The sequence below is a fragment of the Triticum dicoccoides genome, chromosome 6B (assembly GCF_002162155.2).
Source record: "Triticum dicoccoides isolate Atlit2015 ecotype Zavitan chromosome 6B, WEW_v2.0, whole genome shotgun sequence".
Classification (NCBI taxonomy): domain Eukaryota; kingdom Viridiplantae; phylum Streptophyta; class Magnoliopsida; order Poales; family Poaceae; genus Triticum; species Triticum dicoccoides.
The window spans coordinates 208149555-208171937 of NC_041391.1; the positions used below are offsets into that span (position 1 = coordinate 208149555).

The window sequence follows — 22383 nt, forward strand, 5'->3', positions numbered from 1 at the left end:
TTAGGAAAGTGCCGATTGATTGAGCTAATGCGCGCGTTAAATGAGTCAACTCCATTGGCTGCACTTGAGCAAAATGTCGCATGTAAAACGTTTGCGATGTAATATAGGATTGATGGAGGTGAGGCGACGCTTGTAACGTCCCTTTAGGAGTAGAGATGACAACATGATTTTCTTTCCCTGTTTTTACTCAGCATAGTTGAGTTGGACCACATATGCAAAGTGTCAAAATCTACGCATGCTACGAAAAGCCTCATAACCTGAATATTATTAACAAAAATATCACAAACGCGTGATTGTTTTTCCTTGAATATTATATAAATACAAATAAACTTCAGGCTTCCTTTTCCCTAATCGATTTTTAATGCCCTTAATTGATTTTTTGACAGGACGTCCCCAATGGAGTCTTTTTTCCCTTTCTATAATACAAAGTCACATATCTGCCGTCCGTCCTCCATTAGTCATTCGGCCAAACCATCTGAGCCGTCCAAATCCATCTCCTCCAGTCCTCCACGGCCTCGACTTTTTTTTTCCTCTCCACCATCCCGTATCTCTCCTCTCCCTTCTGACCTACCCAAGCTCCAGTCCACCGCCGCTGTGCCCTAGAACTGCCGCCGCGCCCGCCCTCTGCCCCTCACGCGCCTCGTCGCCGGCGCCCTCCCTGTCTCGTAGCGTCCCTGCTCTCTCCCCCCCACGCGCAATCTTGGACTTCGGTTTTGAGGTATGAACTTTACGCATTCAGGTATATTACTTCAATCCCGAGCTAATCTCCAGAAATTTATGGTGTCTAGATCCGCCCCTGCTATCGATTGCAGGTTTGCAGAGGGCTCGTCGACATGTCTTGGGCGCCAATCGAGAATGACCCTGGTAAAATTTACTTTTATAACTGAATGGATGGATTATCTGGTACTAGTTGAACTAGGTTTGCTCTGTGCATTCCGTCTTGCGGTGTACTGATAAGGCTCGTCCATGGTCATTAGTCCTCACTGGTGCTACTTGTTTCTAGTTTTACCGGAAATTTACTAGATGTGGATGGATATGCCAGAAACCATCATGTGTGGTCTTGTGATGGCATCTTGGACCTTCGTCTTGTGAGCTGTTACTTAATATAACTGTTTAATTTTGTGTTTAATAGTCATAGAGGATTGGAGTATCACCAAAGAACTAGCTGTGGACAGGGGTGCGTGGAAGTTTGCTATCCATGTGCCTGAACCATGAGTTGGTCGCGAGATCTTATGGGTTTCACCTCTAGCCTACCCAAACTTGTTTGGGACTAAAGGCTTTGTTGTTGTTGTTGTTGTTGTTAGTCATAAAAGATTGAGACATGTGCAGCGTCGCCCATTTCACCTCAGGAGAGTGCCTAGCTATTTGCTCAGGTTGTTTGTAGTCCTACAGAGGCTTGCCAAGTAGGTTGTTGTTTGAAGTTTACTACGGATATGACTAATAAAATGGTTGTTTGCGATTCAAAATTCACAGTACTAATGTGTCTTCATTGTGAATCAAGAGGAAATTCCTCTCGTACTAAGTTACTCAAGTGTGTGTTGATTCCCCCTCTCTTAACAAGTATCATTGGATTGGTGAAAAAAACTGGACTTATCTTCCAAAGCATGCTTTTGTATGTTAGCTACATGTTCTAACTAGAACATTTTTAATTTCTGCCTTTACACTTTTCCAAGGAAAGAGGAAAAACTCTCAACCTCTGCATACTGTGTAGGTGTTTTTACGGAGCTGCTGCAACAGTTGCAATTGAAGGGTCTCCAAGTAAGTAATCACCTACCATGAGTTCACTTTTCTTTCGTAAGTCAGCTGGGCACTAATCACTCGATGCATTAGTACAAGGGTAAGAACATTTTTGCATTCAGCGCTCCAACAACAACAACAACAACAACAAAGCCTTTAGTCCCAAGCAAGTTGGGGTAGGCTAGAGGTGAAACCCATAAGATCTCGCAACCAACTCATGGCTCTGGCACATGGATAGCAAGCTTCCATGCACCCCTGTCCATAGCTAGCTCTTCGGTGATACCCCAATCCTTCAGGTCTCTCTTAACGGACTCCTCCCATGTCAAATTCGGTCTACCCCGCCCTCTCTTGACATTCTCCGCACGCTTTAGCCATCCGCTATGCACTGGAGCTTCTGGAGGCCTGCGCTGTTAGACCTTTCAGCCTGAGCATTGATAGTTGTGGATGACACTAGGAGAGTTGGGACAATTTTCGTTGGTTTATTTCTCACACAATGCCATACCAACCTGAGGGGTTGGGGATACATATTTATAGGCTGCTAGCCAGCCAGGGCATATGCTAAGATGCCAGTCTAAGATGCTAACTGACAGTCCTTGATGGTCAAGAACAGAACTCTATCCTAACAGCCAGTCCTTGATGGTCCAGGACTTTATCCTCCTAACTGCCACAAGGACCATGTGCTGCAGCCCCACAAGGACCCTAGTACACAGACTTATCCATCATTCTCCCCCTAAGTCTTGTACGTCGTCTTGTGGGAGAGTTGAATCATCCCAATCCTGGAGCAAAGTTCGAGGAACTTGACCCTCCCAAGGGGCTTGGTGAGCAGGTCTGCGAGCTGATCCTTGGTGTTGATGTAGCTCGCCTCGATGCTCCCTTCTTCCACACAGCTGCGGATGAAGTGATACCTCAGTCGGATGTGCTTGCTCCGTTCGTGGAACACGGGGTTCTTTGCCAGGGCCAGGGCGGACTTGCTGTCCACCAGGAGCTGCACCGTTCTGGTGTCTTGAACAAGAAGATCACCAAGCAGTCGAGCAAGCCAGAGCGCCTGAGTACAGGCGGTGGAGGCCGCTATGTACTCAGCCTCACAGCTGGACAGGGCCACCACCTGCTGCTTGACTGATTGCCAGCTCACGAGACACTTGCCGAGGAAGAGGAGGATCCCGCTCGTGCTCTTGCTGGTGTCGATGTCGCCGGCGTGGTCGCTGTCGCTGTACCCGACGAAGTGTGCCGCCCCAGGGCACCTAGGGTAATGGAGGCCGTGGTCGAGGGTCCCTGCTATGTAGCGGACGATCCTCTTCACTGCCTGCTGGTGTTCCGACGTTGGTCGCTCCATGAACCGACTGACATAGCCGACGGAGAATGCCAAGTCCGGCCGTGTGTGAGTGAGGTAGCGAAGGCTCCCCACAAGGCGTCGGTACTGCGTAGCATCCACTTCCTCCGTCGTGCTGTCGCGACTTAGTTTCAGCCTCTCCTCCATCGGAGTGAGAGCTGGATGGCAGTCGGTGAGCCCAGCTAGCTCAACGATGCGCTTGGCGTAGGCAGACTGTCGAAGCGCGATCCCGGAGTGGTCCTGGTGCACCTCAATCCCTAGATAGAAGGAGAGGAGCCCCAGGTCACTCATCTGGAACGTGGCCTTCATGTCTTCCTTGAACGCCGCCACCTCTGCATCTTTGGTGCCGGTGATCACCAGGTCGTCAACGTAGACGCCCACCAGCAGGGCATTTCCTCCACTCCCCCGTCGGTAGACGGCAGCCTCATGCGGGCTCTGCTCGAAACCCATCTTCTTCAGCGTGGAGTCCAGCTTGGCGTTCCACGCCCTGGGTGCCTGCCGCAGGCCATAGAGAGCCTTGCGCAGGCGGAGCACCTTGCCCTCCTGGCCGGGAATCGTAAACCCCGGTGGCTGATGCACGTAGACTTCCTCCTTCAAGTCGCCATTGAGGAATGCCGACTTAACGTCCATGTGGTGGACACGCCAGCCCTCCTGGGCAGCCAGCGCAAGGAGAAGTCGCACGGACTCCATCCGTGCCACGGGAGCGAAAGCGTCGTTGAAGTCGACTCCTTCCTGCTGCAAGAAGCCTCGGGCCACCAAACGAGCCTTGTGCTTGATGATGGCGCCGGCTCCATCCCTCTTCAGCTTGAACACCCACTTAAGGGTGATTGCGCGGTGACCTCGAGGGAGATCAGCAAGCTCCCAGGTGCGGTTTTGCTCGACCGCATCCATCTCCAACTTCATCGCGGCGCGCCATGCCGCGTCTCTCTCGGCCTCTGCAAAGGACCGTGGTTCGCCGTCTTCACACACGAGCTGTAGCTGCGCCTCCAGGTCACGTGGCACCAGTCCTGGCACCGGCTGGTCGCCGAGCACATTATCCATCATACGGTACCGCAGCGGTTCGCCTCCATACCATGCGTCGACCCGCTCCTCGTCGTGAGTGAGCGGGGAAGCGAACTTCATCGGGTTGTGCTCTGCGTGAGCTGGTGCTGATGAAGACGAGCCCGGAGTGGCGACCGCCGGGGCTGGAGTATGCGGCGTCGCCGGTTGTGGTGTCGTCGGTGTAGCAGGCGCCGGAGTCGATGTAGTTTTGGGGGGCCGGGGTAGACGTGCCCGGTGAAGAGGAGCTGCTTGCTCCCCCAGCTTCCTTGAAGTGAGCGTACTCGACAATGAAGTCGTCATACGTCGGCGTCGAGCCGTCGTCCACCGCCTTGTCCCATTGCCACCCTCGCCCTTCGTTGAACACGACGTCTCGCGCTGTGCGCACACGTTGTGTCTTTGGGTCGAGGATGCGGTAGGCCTTTGAGCCCTCCGCGTAGCCGATGAAGACTCCCGGAGTGCTCCTGTCGTCGAGCTTGCCGATGTGGCCGAGCTCCTTGGCGAACGCAAGGCAGCCAAAGACCCGCAAATGAGAGACCGCCGGCTTCCGCCCATGCCAGGCCTCGTACGGAGTTCTGTTGTCGAGTGCCTTAGTAGGAGAGCGGTTGAGGATGTAGACGGCCGTTAGCACCGCCTCTCCCCAGAAGACAGCCGGCATCCCTCTCTGCTTGAGGAGAGCCCGAGCCATCCCCACAACCGTCTGGTTGCGCCGCTCGACGACGCCGTTTTGCTGCGGGCTGTACGGCGCGGAGTAGTGGCGCTGGATGCCCTCATCGGCGCAGTACGACGCGAATTCAGCCGCCGTGAACTCGCCGCCGTTGTCAGTGCGCAACACGCGCAATTTGCGGCCGCTCTCCGCCTCCACACCAACCTGCGCGCGCCTGATGGCGTCCGCCGCTTCTCCCTTACTGCCGAGGATCATCACCCACATGTAGCGGGAGAGATCGTCGACGAGCAGCAGGAAGTAGCGTCGACCTCCTGGTGTGGCTGGCGTCACCGGGCCGCACAGGTCTCCGTGCACGAGCTCCAGCTTCTCCTTAGCCCGAAAACTCGCTTGTTGGGGAAAGGGGAGTCGTCTCTGCTTTGTCAGTACGCAGATGTCGCAGAACTGCTCCACATGGTCGAGGCATGGCAGGCCTCGCACCATCTCCTTGGCACTTAGACGCTTCAGGGCCTCAAAGTGAAGGTGCCCAAAGCGCTCATGCCACTGCCACGCCTCGTCGTCTCGACGGACAGCGAGACAGACCGGTTGTGCCACCTGCACATCAAGGACGTAGAGTCGATTTTCACCTCTGGGCACCTTGGCGAGAAGGCGACGCTGGCGATCCCAGATGCGTAGGACCCCATGCTCAATCAGCACGCGTGAGCCGTTCTCATCCAGCTGTCCCAAGCTGATGATGGAATTCCTTAGCGCGGGGATGTAGTAGACACCGGTGAGCAGCCGGTGCTCTCCCATCTTGGTGGTGAAGATGACGGAGCCGACGCCCTTTATCTCCACAGCGGAGGCATCCCCGAACTTGACGGAGCCTCGCGCATCGGAGTCGAGCTCGGCGAAGAATTCCCTTCGACCGGTCATGTGGTGGGTGGCGCCGGTGTCGAGGCACCACCCCGTAGCCTTGTCCTTCCCGGAGCCATCGCCGAGAAGAGCGTGTGCTTTTGGCTCATCGAGGTGGATGAAAGCCTTTGCGACTGGAGTCGCCGAGGGTAGCTCAATGCTTGCATGCGCCATGAACAGAGCCGTCTCCTCCTCCTTCGCCTGTGCGACGTGAGCCTGGCCTTGTCGTGGTTGCCGACACTCATTGGCCCAATGGCCAAACCGGCCACAGTTGTGGCAACTGTTGTCTTGTGCCGGCCTGGGCTTGCCAGCGGCGCCGTCCTTGGCACCTCCGCGGGCGTCACCTTCGGCACGTCCTTGTGCCCTGCCCGGGGGGCCTCTTCGCGCCTTACGCTGCTTGCCACGCTTGCGGCCGCCCGTCGAGGAGGAAGGCTCCCCCTTCTTCTTGTCACCAAGGCTGGGATCCCACTGCTCCCGAGTTAGGAGCAGCCTCCCGCCGGTGGTGACGGGCCCCGAGGGGGGCTGTGGCTCGTCGGTGTCGATGACCTTGAGTCGACCTATCGCCTCCTCGATCGTCATCGCGGAGAGGTCCAGCAACGACTCGATCGAGCGAGCCATCTGCTTGTACTTCTCGGGAATGCACCGAAAAAGCTTCTCGACAGCTCTCTCCTCGGTGTAGGTGGCATCGCCAAACTTCACCATCTTCTGCAGCAGAGTGTTGAGACGGAGAGCAAAGTCATCAACGTCCTCACCTGGCTTGAAGCCCAGGTTCTCCCACTCCTTACGAAGTGCCTGCAGGGTGGACTTGCGAGCACGGTCGCTGCCGATGCGTGCTGCGGCGATGGCGTCCCAAGCCTCCTTGGCAGTCCGCTTGTTGGAAAGCGAGAACTGCATCTCGGGCGGGACTGCGGCGATGAGGGCGTCCAGCGCCCGTCGATCCTCTAGGTGGTCGACGTTGCTGTCCTGGACTGCCTCCCACATGCGCCGCACCTGGAGCCTGACCTTCATGATCCCGGCCCACTCGACGTAGTTGGTTTTAGTGAGGGTAGGCCACCCAACACTGGAACCAACATCCCTGACCACAGTCCGGACCTCGTAGAGGCCGCGGTCCTGGTCGTTGGAGCCGCCGTCGCGGTGCGCGCCTCCACCTGGAGCGCGGGCGTGCTCGGCTGCCCACTGTGCCGTCCGCTCCTGCGCCACTTTGGCGCGATCTGCGTCGGCGCCGTCGTCCGCAGGCGCGGAGCTGCTGGAGCTGCCGGGGCTGCCGCGGAGTGCCTTGGCATCCGCCGTAGCCTCACGGGCTGCTTCTGCTGCTGCTGCTGCTTCTACCTCCGCCCTGGCTGCTTCTACCTCCGCTCTAGCTGCTGCCAGCTCCGCTGCAGCCAGCCTCGACACTCTTGCCGCCGCAGCAGCCGCTGCTACAGCCGCTCGCTCACGCTCCTCTGCCACGGCGCGCTCGGCCTCTTGCCGGCGCCGCATGCTCGAGGTAGCCGTGTGCTGAGAGCGACCTGCAGACATGGCTCGCTGCAGGGGGGCTGTTGCGTGAAGAGGAGGCTGATGAAGACGAGCTGCTGCTCGACAGTCCGGAGGGAGGAAGGTAACCAGAGGCAGACGGAGCAGCTGCTGCTACCGACTTGGGCTGCTCACAGGAAATGCTCAGGGTGCAGGTTAACGAGGCTCTGATACCACTTGTTAGACCTTTCAGCCTGAGCATTGATAGTTGTGGATGACACTAGGAGAGTTGGGACAATTTTCGTTGGTTTATTTCTCACACAATGCCATACCAACCTGAGGGGTTGGGGATACATATTTATAGGCTGCTAGCCAGCCAGGGCATATGCTAAGATGCCAGTCTAAGATGCTAACTGACAGTCCTTGATGGTCAAGAACAGAACTCTATCCTAACAGCCAGTCCTTGATGGTCCAGGACTTTATCCTCCTAACTGCCACAAGGACCATGTGCTGCAGCCCCACAAGGACCCTAGTACACAGACTTATCCATCATGCGCTGGATATGCCCAAATCATCTCAGACGATGTTGGACAAGCTTCTCTTCAATTGGTGCTACCCCAACTCTATCTCGTATATCATCATTCCGGACTCGATCCTTCCTCGTGTGGCCACACATCCATCTCAACATACACATCTCCGCCACACCTAACTGTTGAACATGTCGCCTTTTAGTCGGCCAACACTCAGCGCGAACCGCCGTCCTGTAGAACTTGCCTTTTAGCTTTTGTGGCACTCTCTTGTCACAGAGAACGCCAGAAGCTTGGCGCCACTTCATCCATCCGGCTTTGATCCGATGGTTCACATCTTCATCAATACCCCCATCCTCCTGCAGCATTGACCCCAAATACCGAAAGGTGTCCTTCTGAGGTACCCCCTGACCATCAAGGCTAACCTCCTCCTCCTCACACCTAGTAGTACTGAAACCGCACATCATGTACTCGGTTTTAGTCCTACTAAGCCTAAACCCTTTCGATTCCAAGGTTTGTCTCCATAACTCTAACTTCCTATTTACCCCCGCCCGTAGGGCTGGAATTCGAGCCGAGTCGAGCCAGCTCGGCTCGACTCGCTAGAGCTCGTTTCGTTAACAAGCTAGCTCGACTCGACTCGTTATTATAACGAGCTCAATCCAAGATTGGCTCGACTCGTATAACTCGCGAGCTGGCTCGTTTAGCTTGTTAAGCTCGTTAAAGATATGAACATAAAACCCTCATATATTATAAAATGATTATGTATATATTAAACATATATATCACTAAACAATAGTAATTTCCTTGTAATGCATGAGTCTCCTAGGCGGTTGGGCCTTCAACGGCTAGGCCTTGTGTTGTGCGCCTGGGACATAGGGTGCTGAGTGGCTGAACTTTTTTTGTATTGGGAGTGGCTGATCTTTTGTACCGAGCCTAACGAGTTACACGAGTACTCGTGAGATTGGCTCGTTTAACTTGGTCTATAAACGATCTTAAACTAAAGCTCGGCTCGACTCGTTATTCTTCGAGTTCGAGTCGATTCGAGCCGAGTCACGAGCTACTCGTTTAGCTCGCGAGCTTCGAGCTTTTTTTCCAGCCCTACCCGCCCGACTATCGTCAACTAGCACCACATCATCCGCAAAGAGCATACACCATGGGATATCTCCTTGTATATCCCTTGTGACCTCATCCATCACCAATGCAAAAAGATAAGGGCTCAAAGCTGACCCCTGATGCAGTCCTATCTTAATCGGGAAGTAATCAGTGTCGACATATGATAAAAAAACTTGCTATTTTGACCAAGTTGGAAAATTAAGTGTGCTTTTCTATTTCATTATCTGGTTGACTTATAGGCTCACAAATACTAAAACTATGTTTTTGAAGCACATCGACGCTTTTCTTTTAAAAATGTTGCACTACAATCTGGTTTAGTTTTCGGAGCTAATAATCTGTTTCTGGTTTCTACATGTGCTTCTTTCCACGAAACATGGGAATCTTTTTATACCTCCTCAAAAGCTGTTATTTTATAATATTCTATGTTATTCTTCCTTAACAGGTTGATGAACTCTACTCACTTGATCTTGATGCCCTCAATGATCTTCAGTATGCTATCCCTGCTGCCCATTACCATGAATGTCATTTTTTTTCCTGAATCAACTGTATCAAACAAATTGGTGTTTTTGCAGGCCAATTTATGGGCTTATAGTTCTGTACAAATGGCGACCTCCAGAAAAAGATGAGCGCCCTGTTATCAAGGATGCGGTCCCAAATCTGTTTTTTGCTAATCAGGTCAGGGTAGTTACGTTGATTGAGTTTGTTTGCGCCGTGTTTACTCTGCATCAGTTTTATAACCAAATCTTTTTTTACTCGTAGATAATTAACAGTGCATGTGCAACCCAAGCTATTGTTTCTGTTCTGTTGAACTCTTCTGGCATCACCCTTAGCGAGGACCTCAAAAAGCTCAAGGAATTTGCAAAGGACATGCCGCCAGAGCTCAAAGGATTGGCTATAGTGAATTGTGAAAGCATTCGTATGACCAGTAACTCGTTTGCAAAGTCAGATGACTACTCTGAGGAACAGAAATCCAAGGATGATGATGTCTACCATTTCATTAGCTATGTTCCTGTTGACGGCGTCCTGTATGAGCTTGATGGACTAAAGGAAGGACCGATTAGCCTGGGAAAATGCCCAGGTGGTATTGGGGAGATGGGGTGGCTGAAGATGGTACAGCCTGTCATCCAGGAACGCGTTGATAAGTTCGCTCAGAATGAGATAAGGTTCAGTGTCATGGCTATCACAAAGAACCGGAAGGAAATTTTCATCATGGAGCTCAAGGAACTTCAGAGGAAGAGGGAGAACCTCTTATCACAAATGGGCGATCCTTCTGCCAATCGGCAAAGGCCATCCATTGAGCGGTCACTCGCAGAGGTTGCTGCTCAGATTGAGGCTGTGACCGAGAAGATCATAATGGAGGAAGAGAAGGCAAAGAAGTGGAAGACAGAGAACATCAGGAGGAAGCACAACTACGTGCCTTTCTTGTTCAATTTCCTCAAGATCCTCGAGGAGAAGCAGCAACTGAAGCCCCTGATAGAGAAGGCGAAACAGAATTCTCACAGCCGTAACCCTAAGTGAAACCTGCGTTGTAAAATTTTATCGTCTTGGTTGTTTTGGTTTTGTGTAGAGATGGCTGACTGGCTTTGTTTCCTAGCTGAATGGGCCTTGTAGTTCTAGTCCTAGACAGGCCATATATCCGATATCGTCCTGGTTTACTCATGCAGATCTTAAAACATTCATGTAGGGGGAACACCCTGACTCCTTACCAGAATTATATGTGCATCAGAGGGTTGTTTCCCTGTCTAATTCTTCCCAAACTTTAACTGAAAGTTTGACAATCATGGCAGTTTTTTTTAGGGTTAAGTTCATATGGACTATTGCATGCATAAACCATTAAACAATTTCTTGAATACTTGCATCTCCGAACTGATTCTGACCTATCTTGAAATATGAAGGAAAAAAACATAGGCTAGATATTTTCTTGGCAAACAACTAAAGAATATATTCGTGGCAAAGAACAGAAACACACTGATCTTGAAATATGAAGTAAAAAAACATAGGCTAGATATTTTCTTGGCAAACAACTAAAGAATATATTCGTGGCAAAGAACAGAAACACACTGGATTCAGATTTGATACATTACAAGATCAGAACAACAGCCACAGCCACTGAGGCATGGAATATACCACCAAAAAACAAAGGAACACCCCAGCCACGTTTACAGCATACACACAAACTATAACAAAACACCAAATTATGAATTTGGGAGGCGTGGATGATCCAAACCATGGATTGTACAATGACGAACAGAGCGGCTAAGAGAAGTTGAGTGCCAGGATTTCGATGTTGCGCCAAGCAATGTGATTTATCCTGGGTTCGCAGGCAGAATGCACGCCAACCACAGCAATCGACTGATATACAGTCGATACCCCAGCCACAGAGTGCACACAATTTCACATTGACAACTTAGCATCCTAGCCCGTGTCAAGAGCCGTAGACCTCAGCATCAGTGGAGCCTTCGCATAACACGTATACTCACTGAACCTCAAGACTCTTCCTTGCCTTTTGCAGATTGCTCCCCCACGTCAGCCTTTTTCTTGTCACTGACTGGTTTTTTGAACTGCACCAAGATCATGGTCATGTTGTCGCATCCGTCTCCGCCCATTGTTGATGGAGCCAGGCATCTGTCGAGCACTCTTTCACACACTGCAGAAAGGCTGCTCTCCTGCATTTTTGTGTCGTTGTTAAACATAACAACTACTCCCTCTGTAAACTAATATAAGACTTTTTAGATCACTACTTCTCCCTCTGATCTAAAAAGTCTTATATTAGTTTACAGAGGGAGTATTTGACAAACGTGCAACGTAATCTCCTCCGAAGTACATTGTTTAGATAGGAAAATAACTTGGCACTCACCGTGTGTATATGCTCATGGATGAAATCCACCAACTGCTGGCTTGACATACAGTCCCTGCTCATTAAATAAATTTATTGCTTCTGTTAGGACTTGAGTGCAATAGGTCAGATGAAGCATAGCACCTAGCTGCTACTAAGTTATGCACTTCAGCTGCACACGAAACGAGAGAGCAATGATGGAAAGTGTGGCTATGCACACTGCAGGTGGAGAGCCTTACCAAATGCCATCACATGCTAAAACAAGAAAGTCATCCTCATTGCAAAGCTCCACCTAAAAACGAGATTGCATTATCTTAGAATGTAGCATAAGGATCATTGCAGATCATGATTAAGTGCGGAAACTTAAGGTGGTGCCAGCATTTTGAGGGCTTACAACATTGATGTCAGGATTTGAAGTCACTATTTGCTTCTCAGGAGGCAAGAATTTGTTCTGCTTAAATTCCATATCTCCTACACAAAGGCACTCATATAGGTAAGACACCAATAAGGCAGAACATACTAATAAAAGGGAACAAAAAATGCACACCAATCGCTCTCGCTAAGTTCAAACTTCCATTTATCCGCCCCATGCGTATGAACCCGCCTGCTTTTAGTATTCTTTCTCTCTCAGCTACAAGCTCTGGCTTGTGGTCTCTGGACAAATTGTATGCCTGTCATGGATGTGACACAGAACAGACAGTCTGACTGTCAGACATATCTTTATGACTAATTATGTGCCTAATAGCAGGAACAAGAATAAATACCTGGCCAGCCCTAGAAATAACACACCGCGAATCACCAGCGTTTGCCACGACAAGTTGGTTATTCCTTACTAGTGCTACGCATGCTGTACTTCCACATGTTGGCCCATCAAAGTCAGAGTGGGGTCCCTGTTCAAAGATTATCAGTGTGAGATGGCTTAGTGCCCAAATACACAATTAGGCATACATAAAAATGGCTGTGACATAGTAACTGCATCTTCAAGACAATGAAAATTATAAAAATAGCCATTACTTTTCATTCTTAGCTTGCAGGTTGGTACTACTGCAATGCAGCACAAAAGCTAAGCAAACATTACAGAAACAAATAAACCACACAATTATGTATGAACCACCACATCTATATGTGATCACCCAGCCAATACGTTGAATTTACATGCAATTTGTCAATTTCCTCTGGCTATTATCTTGCAGCAAATATGTTGCTGATTGACGAACATCACCAAAGTGTGGATATCACTACGCGATACAACCTAAACAAAACATGAGAGCAAGACGTACACAGAAGAAACCCCAGATATAAGTAATCAAAACAGGAATGTCTGAATACTCTTCCCTTTCAGTTGGGATAGCTATAACAAACAAAGGATCATCTCTAAAGTACTCCCTCCGTCTCAAAATCTTGTCTTAGATTTGTCTAAATACGGATGTATCAAGTCACGTTTTAGTATTAGATACATCCGTATCTAGGCAAATCTAAGACAAGAATTTTGGGACGGAGGGAGTAGTAAAGCCACTACTTGAGGCAATGCATGGTAAAAAAAAACAGGCACCAAGAATTCTAGCTGAAAGGTTACGTGTGGTGGACATGGGTATCTTTTTAAAACAATAGAGGCAACAATTGATGGTACTTCGAGATGCTCAGAATATCCATAAAATGCTATATTCAATGACTAAGCACAGAACTGTACTGTCACATTTATATCACTGTGCAGCGTAAACACCATTTTGACAACATAGCATTAAGTCTTACATTTTTTCAAAAAATTAACTTTGTGTAATAGTCTAAACTGTACAAGTTTACTTTTTATAACATTAAGGTTTTGAAATTGTTGCACCTATCAAAGCTTATGAAACTCTTTTTAAGAATCAAACACAAATAAGGTCCACACATCAACAGTATCATATTATGTGTTTCCTTATATTTACAATATAAAGTAGGGTTGTACTCCCATTGCATATATACCTCCTCTAGAGCCCAGTCATCTTCTGCATTCTTCGAATCACTGCCTCTCGGAGACCAAATCAACCCTTCTATCATGCCACTGAACTTGTTCATCTTATCTCCTAGTGCAGATAGTTCTCTCCAACCTCTCTGTCCTCGCATCATTTCATCCATTCTGAAGTAATACAACAAAATTAGTCTTTATCATGTTGATGCTATCAGTAATGTCAAAACAAATGCCAAATCTATATATTGTTTCATGTGGTGATCCAATGACCCATATACCTAAAGAAAGCTTTATGAACAGCAGTTCCTAGGTCACCAGAAGAATATGCTTCACTTTTGAGAACTTGCGAGTGTAGATATTTTGCACAGAATTTGGCAACCACCCTTCCTGCAAAATGAAGAAATATTAGGATGCGCAACATTTGAAAGATTTAGGTTTAAGGTACAAACAAGAAAAGCACCAATCTTTGCAAGTACCTCCATGGCCATCAAAAACACCGAAGAATGCCGTCTCATTGTCAAGATCTAGCAATGCTGAATGCTGAAAAATTATACCGGACATTAAACAGTACATGAGAGAAAGATTTCAGAAATATGTTTTTCTTTTGCAATATTTCAGAAACATGTTTAGTTTATAATATCAACAAAATTGCAGCATTTGGAAGTGATCAACTATGCTTTATTGTGCAACAGAAAAATAGGTCAGATCACTTTGCTAAAGCAACAGCACATATCAAAAGCATCACTACTATCACTGCAACATTGATTCATTAGAATTTGGAAAGATTGATAAACAAGAGCTTATGCATCCGATAATGATTGTTATTAAACTGAAAGCCTGAACCTATGACCCAAAACTAAACAATATCATACCTATTCTTTGTCAATTCATTAAATGAACAATTTTGGATATTGGGAATGGACATCTCTTTTATGGTGAAAATAAATTACACGTCAAATGTTTCATGTGCACACAAAGTCCACGCCAAGTTGCCGTGAAAGATAAATAATAGTGCTTCTATGCTCTCTCGGGACCTAGATTGGACAAATCCTGAAGCCACGTAAAGTAACTGGAGGAGCAGTTAGTGGTTGTGAATCAGACATTCAGTTTAATGTTTTGTACTGCTGTCAGGAACTAGATTGGACAAATCCTGTAGCAACATTATGTCACAGGCAGGGGTGGTTGTGAATCAAGCATTTAGTTTAATGTGTTCTACAGTGCTGGCTTTACACTAGCTGGGAGAGCATAGAAGCACTAGTCAAAGTCAAAACTAGAATGTGTGGCCCCACCAGCTTCAAAGTATCAGCATTATTTCAGGTAGTAAGTACGATCATGATAAGAAAGTTGGATCATGACAACAAGGTTTCTATTAAGAAATGAGCTGAAGGAAAAGTAGTAACTACACCCAAGTTCATTGCACCCCAGTAAAATCAAAACAAGTAGCAAATAAATCTGAAATCTCGTGGCTTTGATTATGAACAAATGTTAGGTGCTTGCAAAGTTTGGTGGCCAAATAACATCAAATGATCTCCACACAAATGAAATACAAATTCCGCTCAAACAGTGGACATGTGTTTGAGCACAAATTTTGTTTTTCTTGTACAGAGCTCCTTGGATTTCATTTGGCCACCAAATTTTGCAAGCACCTAAAACATTTGGTCATAATCGAAGCCAGAAAGTTTCATATTTTTCATTTATTTTATTTGCTATGTTTTCGATCATGGGTGCAATGTCCGTGGGAATAGAAAAACCACTTTCATGAGCTCAATGTTGTTTTGGTTTCCTCTTTTTTTTTGTCTTTGTTTTCCTTTGGTCGTTCCCACCATTGGTTGTTTGTACTTTATAAGCCTTATATTGACGTTTTTCTTCTAATACACAACAACACGCATCAAGGTACGTGTTCTAGAAAAAAAAACTCAATGTTCAGTGTTGTTAAGTGATATCAAACAATTAGAATAGCCTTGAAGTGGAAAACTCACAGCATCTTCCATGCTTGCACGCCATCCTTGCATAGATGAAAGACCAAATTTGAGTTTATCATTTTCCCCGTCTTCGGATAGCTTATCGGTCTTTGGAGTACTGAGATAAACTCCCATCTTGGCAAGGAAAGAAATCTGCATATCATCAAAATGGAAATATAATAGAACAGTTAAGTACTGGAAATTAATCAGGTCATTCTGAATGACACTTACACCGACAGACACATTTGCTAACAGTGAAACATATACCTGTGATGTAGAATGGATACCACAGTTCAAGTAGCTCTGAACCTTGTTAATAACATTCCAGTGCATCAAATCTCAAGCTTCGATTACAGTTCCATAGGAAGCTAAAAAGTTCCTGAAGAAAGTCAAAATGGCAAGAATCATCATCAAACAGAAGAGCAAAATCAACCAACAACAAGCCCAAATAGCAACAGAAAGACTGTGCATCAGCATGGTAAGCCCAAAAGATCAAGAGCGCAACTACCCAAATTACCACATAACAGACGCAGACAATAGCAGTGGAGATGAAACAGAATGAAAATAGCAGAGACAAGAACGAAAGACAGTCGGATATAAGTGCCATGTATCACCAACAAGGAAATATATAGTTTCCCAACTCCAACTTATCAATAGCTCATTTTGAGCCCTCCATATAAGAAACCCAATCATTGTACGACAGACATCAGAAGTCACAAACGACAACTGCATAACCCCAATTATACCTGCACGGCAGCAGAAGTAGCCCAACCCCCATGGCTGATAAGCTATGGCACTTTATTCAACCACCAACAATAATTATCACAATGAATACTACGAAAACACTTTTCAAAATGTAAGACACAAGATGATACGAATTAAAACACGTCCTGGGAACACATCTTTTTTTCTGATAAAATAAGCTGCAGGTGAATTCTTTTAAGATAATAATTGAATAAAATAAGCAGCCACCTGTACTGCTTCGTATGATCCATCCATGGAGCACATTCCAAGTTAGATTCGCGCAAATCCATCGCCAATAAACGAGAAATGCCCCATGATGACAGAGTATATAATGATACGACCATTACACAGAAACCATTCCCGGGTCTCGAATCTATCATCTCCACTCCACTCCCCAACAGCTCCCAATTCGGCAACAAGAACTCCATCCCGAGATCGACCATGATACCAGCAGTTAGCAGCCCCCCTCGAGAAACCCGACCTCGGCAGAGGGCTGGGAAGAACGGAGAAGAATGCACAGGCCAAGAAACCAGCTGCATCGAGAAAGGAAGCAAATTCTCGGACAGGATTTTATTGTACCTTGCATGACGACTGACGAGCGCAGCTGAAGGTGGCGGATCACGGCCGGGTGCGCGTGTGCCGGGCTGTCGCGGGGAGGGGGGAAGGAGATTCCGATTTGGAGTTTTGGAAGCGGCGCGGGACGGAGGAGGGCGGCCCTTGCGGTTGCGGAGGGGCAAGGAAGGTGATAAGATGCAGAGTGAGATGGAATTTGTTTTCCATTTCGGTGGGCTGGTGTTGGTGGTGTCGCCGCTGACAGTAATGGAATACAAAATGTTCAGGCGTCACGTTCCTGTCACGAGAATTTCCGTTTTAGCCTGTCAGCAGCTCTTGTGTTCCTCACGGCGCAGCCTGACAAGAACCTACTTAATGTCTGAATGACAGGTTTTTATGTTTCTTCTTTTTTGACACTTTTTGAATTTTTTATGACATGTTAATATTTCTTGTCATGCTGCATAGATAATGGGTTCTAGGGGCATCTCCACCGCGGATCCTCAAGCTGCCCGCATACGTCCGGATTGTGCGGTCCGGATGTGTTGTGCCATCCAACGCGGTTTTGCATCGTTCCGCAGGGTGGTTCGGACGCATTTTGTCCCGCAAACCAGAGACAAAAGTGGAAGATTTGCGGGTGTCCGCACAGCACCCACGCTCGCTTCTGACCATCTTGGCCCACCCAAAACCCTCCTCCTTCATCCATGCGTGTTCCCGCCATGCGCCAGCTGCCCGCATTTATGTCGTTGTAGAGCGGCCGCTCCACATTTAAGCCGACCCAGAGCGGGCACGCCCTTGCATTGGCTCCGCCATTGAAGCGGCACGCCAGCCGAGGGCGCCGCCACTGCACGCCCGCTTGGTGGAGAAAGACGCGGAGATCGACAAGTCGGTGACCAACATCGAGGAAAAGTAGATTACGAGAGGCCACCGCCACTTGGGTCCCAAGAAGGCCACCACCGGCGCGTCGCCGGCGTGCACAACCGGTGACTTGTCTGGTTCAGCGCAAACCATCGTCGACCCTCGCCTCGGCTTCACGGAAGCGGAGTAGGCACCCTTCCCCTTCAGCTGAAGCACCCTCTTTGCTAGTCCGATGAGCGGCACGGCCGGACATAGGGAAGATATGGGGGAAGAATATACCTCCAGGGCTCTCGGCAGTCCGATGAGCGGGCTGTCGGGCATGGGGAAGACAAAGGGATCCGCCGTGGATGGTCGTAGGCTAGTCTAGTGTATCCGTGTCTTGGGAATGAAGCTCCGCGTGACCGTACGTGCACATAGTTTTACCTTTTTAGTTAAAATATGTCCAAAATGTAAATGTTTTCATCTGGTTTGTATGAAATCCGCCGTGTTTGCATGAATTTCGCCCGGTTGGTTCAAAAAGTAGTTGAAATGTATGTGGACTACGCCGGATGGCCGCCTCCCGCATCCGTGTTCGCGGACTGGTCCCCCAGTCCGTGGACAGATGCGGGAGAAAAATTGCGGGTCGCCATTGGAGATGCTCAAAATTGACCCATCCGAGGGAGCTGCGAAGGAACACAATGTAAATTCCAAACTATTAATATAAGAGCATCTACTCCCTCCATCCAGAAATTCTTGCCATCAAAATGGATAAACGGGGATGTATTTGGACGTATTTTAGTTCTAGATACATCTCTTCTTATCTATTTTGATGGAAAGTATTTTCAGACGGAAGGAGTATAACCGGAGTCCTCATACCCACCCAACCGGGCTACCCATAGCCAGCCCAAACTTCTGGACTGACCGATACTCCTAATATCCGGCCCAAATCCAGGGCGGATATGGGGACGCTCAGATGCCACGTTAGGTCGACTGATAGGCTAGGCCCCACACGGGGATATGGAGAGATTGCTGGTCCGATGGATGCCTCCTTCGCTCCACACCGCGTAGCGCCGCTCCGACGTGCCGCCCGAGGGATGGGGTCGACTATTTAAGCCGAACGGCGGCGACCGAACCCTATTTGTCCCCATTTCCCCCTTCTCCTCGCTGCCGCCGCCAATTCAAATCCACCCACCGCTACCATGCCGAGGCGCCGGATCACCGCCTACGTTATGCTCACTCTTGAGCAGAAGCTGCAGCTGGTGCACCAGATCCAGGTGAGGCGGGCTGCTCGTTTCACCATTGGCCTTCCTCTTGGTTCGCTAGAGCTCTGAGGATGAGGATGAGGCAGGAAAGGATGAGTAGGAGAAAGCAAGGAAGGGGGAGGTCAAGCAGCCACCGGAAGCGGAGCCCCAACACATGGTGGAGGAGGCGGTGAAGCCAGTGGATGAGGAGGAGCAGGCGAGTAGTTGCCGAAAGCGGAGCCCCGACCTATGGAGGAGGAGGGCGAAGCCGGGGGAGGAGGAGGAGGAGCTGACTGCGGGCTTCGCCATGGCGGAGTACGAGGTCTCACAAGCGGCGGAAATGGCGAAGCAGTTGGCCATCCTAGAGTCCATCCAGGATGAGGCCTATGTCGAGGCCAACCGGTTGTTCTTCCGGCAAGAACAGGCGGAAACCAAGGTGCTTTTCGCCGAACTGGATGCATAGGTGGCGGAGAAGGAGGAGCCAGAGCAACCAATAGGCGCAGGAGCTGCCGCACTTGCCCGTCTATCTGGTGCCGGGCACGGAGATACTCAACATCTTCGACGATGAGTAGTTTTAGCTATGTACATAGTACATAGGTTTTTATCTGCATCTCTAGTATGGATTTGAGACATGAAGTTTGATGTCTATGAATGCGGTGGATGTTTTTTTGTGTTGCCCGATCACTGTCCACATATGCGCCTGGGCGTGTTCGCGGGCGTTTGGGTCCGGATTTTGGTGTTTGCGGTTCTAGATGCTCTAACAAGATGTAACAACGGTAATATATATATAGAAGTAAAATATATATTACACCAAGTCCATGGATCATGTAGCAACAACTACAATTACTAGACCGGGCCAAAAGTGTGTCGTTGTCATTGCCCCTCTCTCATTGGAGTTGAGCAAACTTTATTGTAGTTGACAGTCGAGAGGTCGTCGCGCCAAAAGCGCGAAGAGCTATCGCACTAGAGCATCAAGCATCGCTGATGAACAAAATGTAGATCGGAAAGATCATGCCTGCAAATACACCAACAACCACGAGCATCAGCAACGTCGACTGTATCAAAGAAAATCCACCAGATACCAAAGTCGGCCATACCCAAACAGATCCACCAAACCACACCTATGTGCGCCCTCCGCTGGCGCTAGACGCATCGCCGTAGCGGGGATAAGGCGGGGAGGACATTAATACTGGGATATCGTCGCCGCCTCAATCGAGACATTGAGCGCCGCTACCACCACAACCATGGCCGAGACATCATCGACTCAGCAACCCTAACTACGAGGAAAACCCCAAAGAGAGAAGTCCGCATTACAACCTTGAAGTAACCACTTGTTTAAGATTTTACCATCAACTTCAAAATTGGTCAACCTGCACCCCCGAACTAACCACCCGGTCCATGAGTCAACCCTCTGTCTGGTTTTGACTCATTGGAGTGGTTTTGACCGCGTTTACTGCTAACAAGACACCGGTACATCACTTTTTGACCCCCCCTCCTTACTTGTGGGTGTTCAAAACATGCCCTAGAGGCAATACTAAATTGGTTATTGATGACCCACAAGTATAGGGGATCAATCGTAGCCCTTTCGATAAGTAAGAGTGTCGAACCCAACGAGGAGCAGAAGGAAATGAAAAGCAGTTTTCAGCAAGGTAATGTCTGCAAGCACTGAAATTATAAGTAACGAGTAGTTTGATAGCAAGATAATTTGTAACGAGCAAGTAACAGTAATGGTAACAAAAGTGCAACAAGGTAGCCCAATCCTTTTGAGGCAAAGGACAGGCCAAAACGGTCTCTTATGATAAGAAAAGTGTTCTTGAGGGCACACTGGAATTTTATCTAGTCACTTTCATCATGTTGGTTTGATTTGTGTTCGCTACTTTGATAATTTGATATGTGGGTGGACCGGTGCTTAGGTGTTGTTCTTACTTGAACAAACCTCCTACTTATGATTAGCCCCCTCGCAAGCATCCGCAACTACGAGAAAAGTATTAAGAATACATTCTAACTATAGCCTTAAACTTTTGGATCCAAATCAGTGGAATAGCGCATAAACTAGGGTTTAAGCTTCTGTCACTCTCACAATCCATCATCTAATAACTACTCCACAATGCGTTTCCTTAGGCCCAAATATGGTGAAGTGTCATGTAGTTGAAGTTCACATGACACCACTAAGGGAGTCACAACATACATACCATCAAAATATCGAACACATATAAAATTCACATGATTACTTGCAACAAGATTTCTCTCGTGACCTCAAGAACAAAAGTAACTACTCACAAAGGATAATCATGCTCAAGATCAGAGGGGTATTAAATAGCATAATGGATCTGAACATATAATCTTCCACCAAATAAACTATATAGTAATCAACTACAAGATGTAATCAACACTACTATTCACCCACAAGCACCAATCTATAGTTCCGGTACAAAGATTGAACACAAGAGATGAACTAGGGTTTGAGAGGAGATGGTGTTGTTGAAGATGTTGATGGAGATTGCACTCCCCAAGATGGGAGAGTTGTTGGTGATGATGATGACGATGATTTCCCCCTCCGGGAGGGAAGTTCCCCCGGCGGAATCGCTCCGCCGGAGGGCAAAAGTGCTCCTGCCCAAGTTCCGCCTCGAGACGGCGGTGCTCTGCCCCGAAAATCCTCTCCTTATTTTTTCTAGGTCAAAATGACTTATATACCAGAAGATGGGCACCGGAGGTGTGCTGGGCTGAGCACAACCCACCAGGGCGCACCTGGGGGGGCTGGCGTGCCCTGGTGTCTTGTGCTCACCAGGTGCCCCCCTCCGGTAGTTATTTCTCCATTATTTCTTATTTATTCCATAAAAATTCCTCGTGAAGTTTTAGCTCATTTGGAGTTGTGCATAATAGGTGGCCTGACATAGCTTTTTCAGGTTCAGATTTCCAGCTGCCGGAATTCTCCCTCTTTGTGTGAACCTTGCATATTATGAGAGAAAAGGCATTAGAATTACTCCAAAAGCATTATTATGCGTAAAAATATTATAAATAACAGTAGGTAAACGTAAATAGTAGGTAAACATATTTGTTTAACCCTCGCAGTGATCCGAAGCACATGACACCTAATATTGCGAGATGACAAGAAACCTTTTTTTAATTTCTCATCAGAACTAAAGCCATGTACAACACAGCCTGCACGATATGTAGACGATAGCCAATCCATCCGTGTCTGCTGGAGTCTGGTCACATGCATGGACGAACTAATCTTCTGTGTCATGCAGGGATCATCCAGGCACCAACGACTATACAACACTGCTCCAGTACTATCGCTCATCTCTCTCTTCTATTAACTCACCCGACTTGCGGGGCCAGGGAGTGTGCCTATGGTCGGTTCTCAATTGCGGTCCCATATGTGTGTGCAACCTCAATATGACGCATGTTCCATTCAGAGAGCAGCGTGCCAGACCGATCGACCGTCTGGGGTGCGATGCGAACGCGACGGGCGTGTTGTATACTCCATACATTTGTACCGCCTTTACCTT

General features: G+C 48.3%; 2 protein-coding genes across 3 annotated transcripts; one reads left to right on the forward strand and one right to left on the reverse strand.

The window, feature by feature from the left end:
• Positions 1 to 534: 534 nt before the first annotated feature.
• Positions 535 to 10515, forward strand: LOC119322170 (ubiquitin carboxyl-terminal hydrolase 2-like). Of its 2 annotated transcripts, none has more exons than XM_037595660.1 (6): positions 535 to 718; positions 789 to 864; positions 1712 to 1758; positions 9195 to 9241; positions 9325 to 9427; positions 9512 to 10515. In XM_037595660.1, the coding sequence occupies exons 2-6, from the start codon at positions 834 to 836 to the stop codon at positions 10268 to 10270; spliced, it is 987 nt and encodes a 328-aa protein (XP_037451557.1). In that variant the 5' UTR covers positions 535 to 718; positions 789 to 833; the 3' UTR covers positions 10271 to 10515. The 2 variants fall into 2 exon arrangements, with proteins under 2 accessions (XP_037451557.1, XP_037451558.1); XM_037595661.1 differs by having other exon boundaries at positions 813 to 864.
• A 245-nt stretch (positions 10516 to 10760) lies between these two features.
• Positions 10761 to 17003, reverse strand: LOC119322744 (probable protein phosphatase 2C 11). The gene is made up of 12 exons (XM_037596253.1): positions 16824 to 17003; positions 15768 to 15879; positions 15519 to 15653; positions 14016 to 14079; positions 13818 to 13926; positions 13554 to 13707; positions 12353 to 12478; positions 12136 to 12259; positions 11983 to 12059; positions 11828 to 11880; positions 11610 to 11664; positions 10761 to 11418 (listed from the first exon to the last, which is right to left on the reverse strand). Exons 2-12 carry the CDS (start codon positions 15831 to 15833, stop codon positions 11239 to 11241), a joined length of 1143 nt encoding a protein of 380 aa, XP_037452150.1. The 5' UTR covers positions 15834 to 15879; positions 16824 to 17003; the 3' UTR covers positions 10761 to 11238.
• Between the last annotated feature and the right edge of the window lie 5380 nt (positions 17004 to 22383).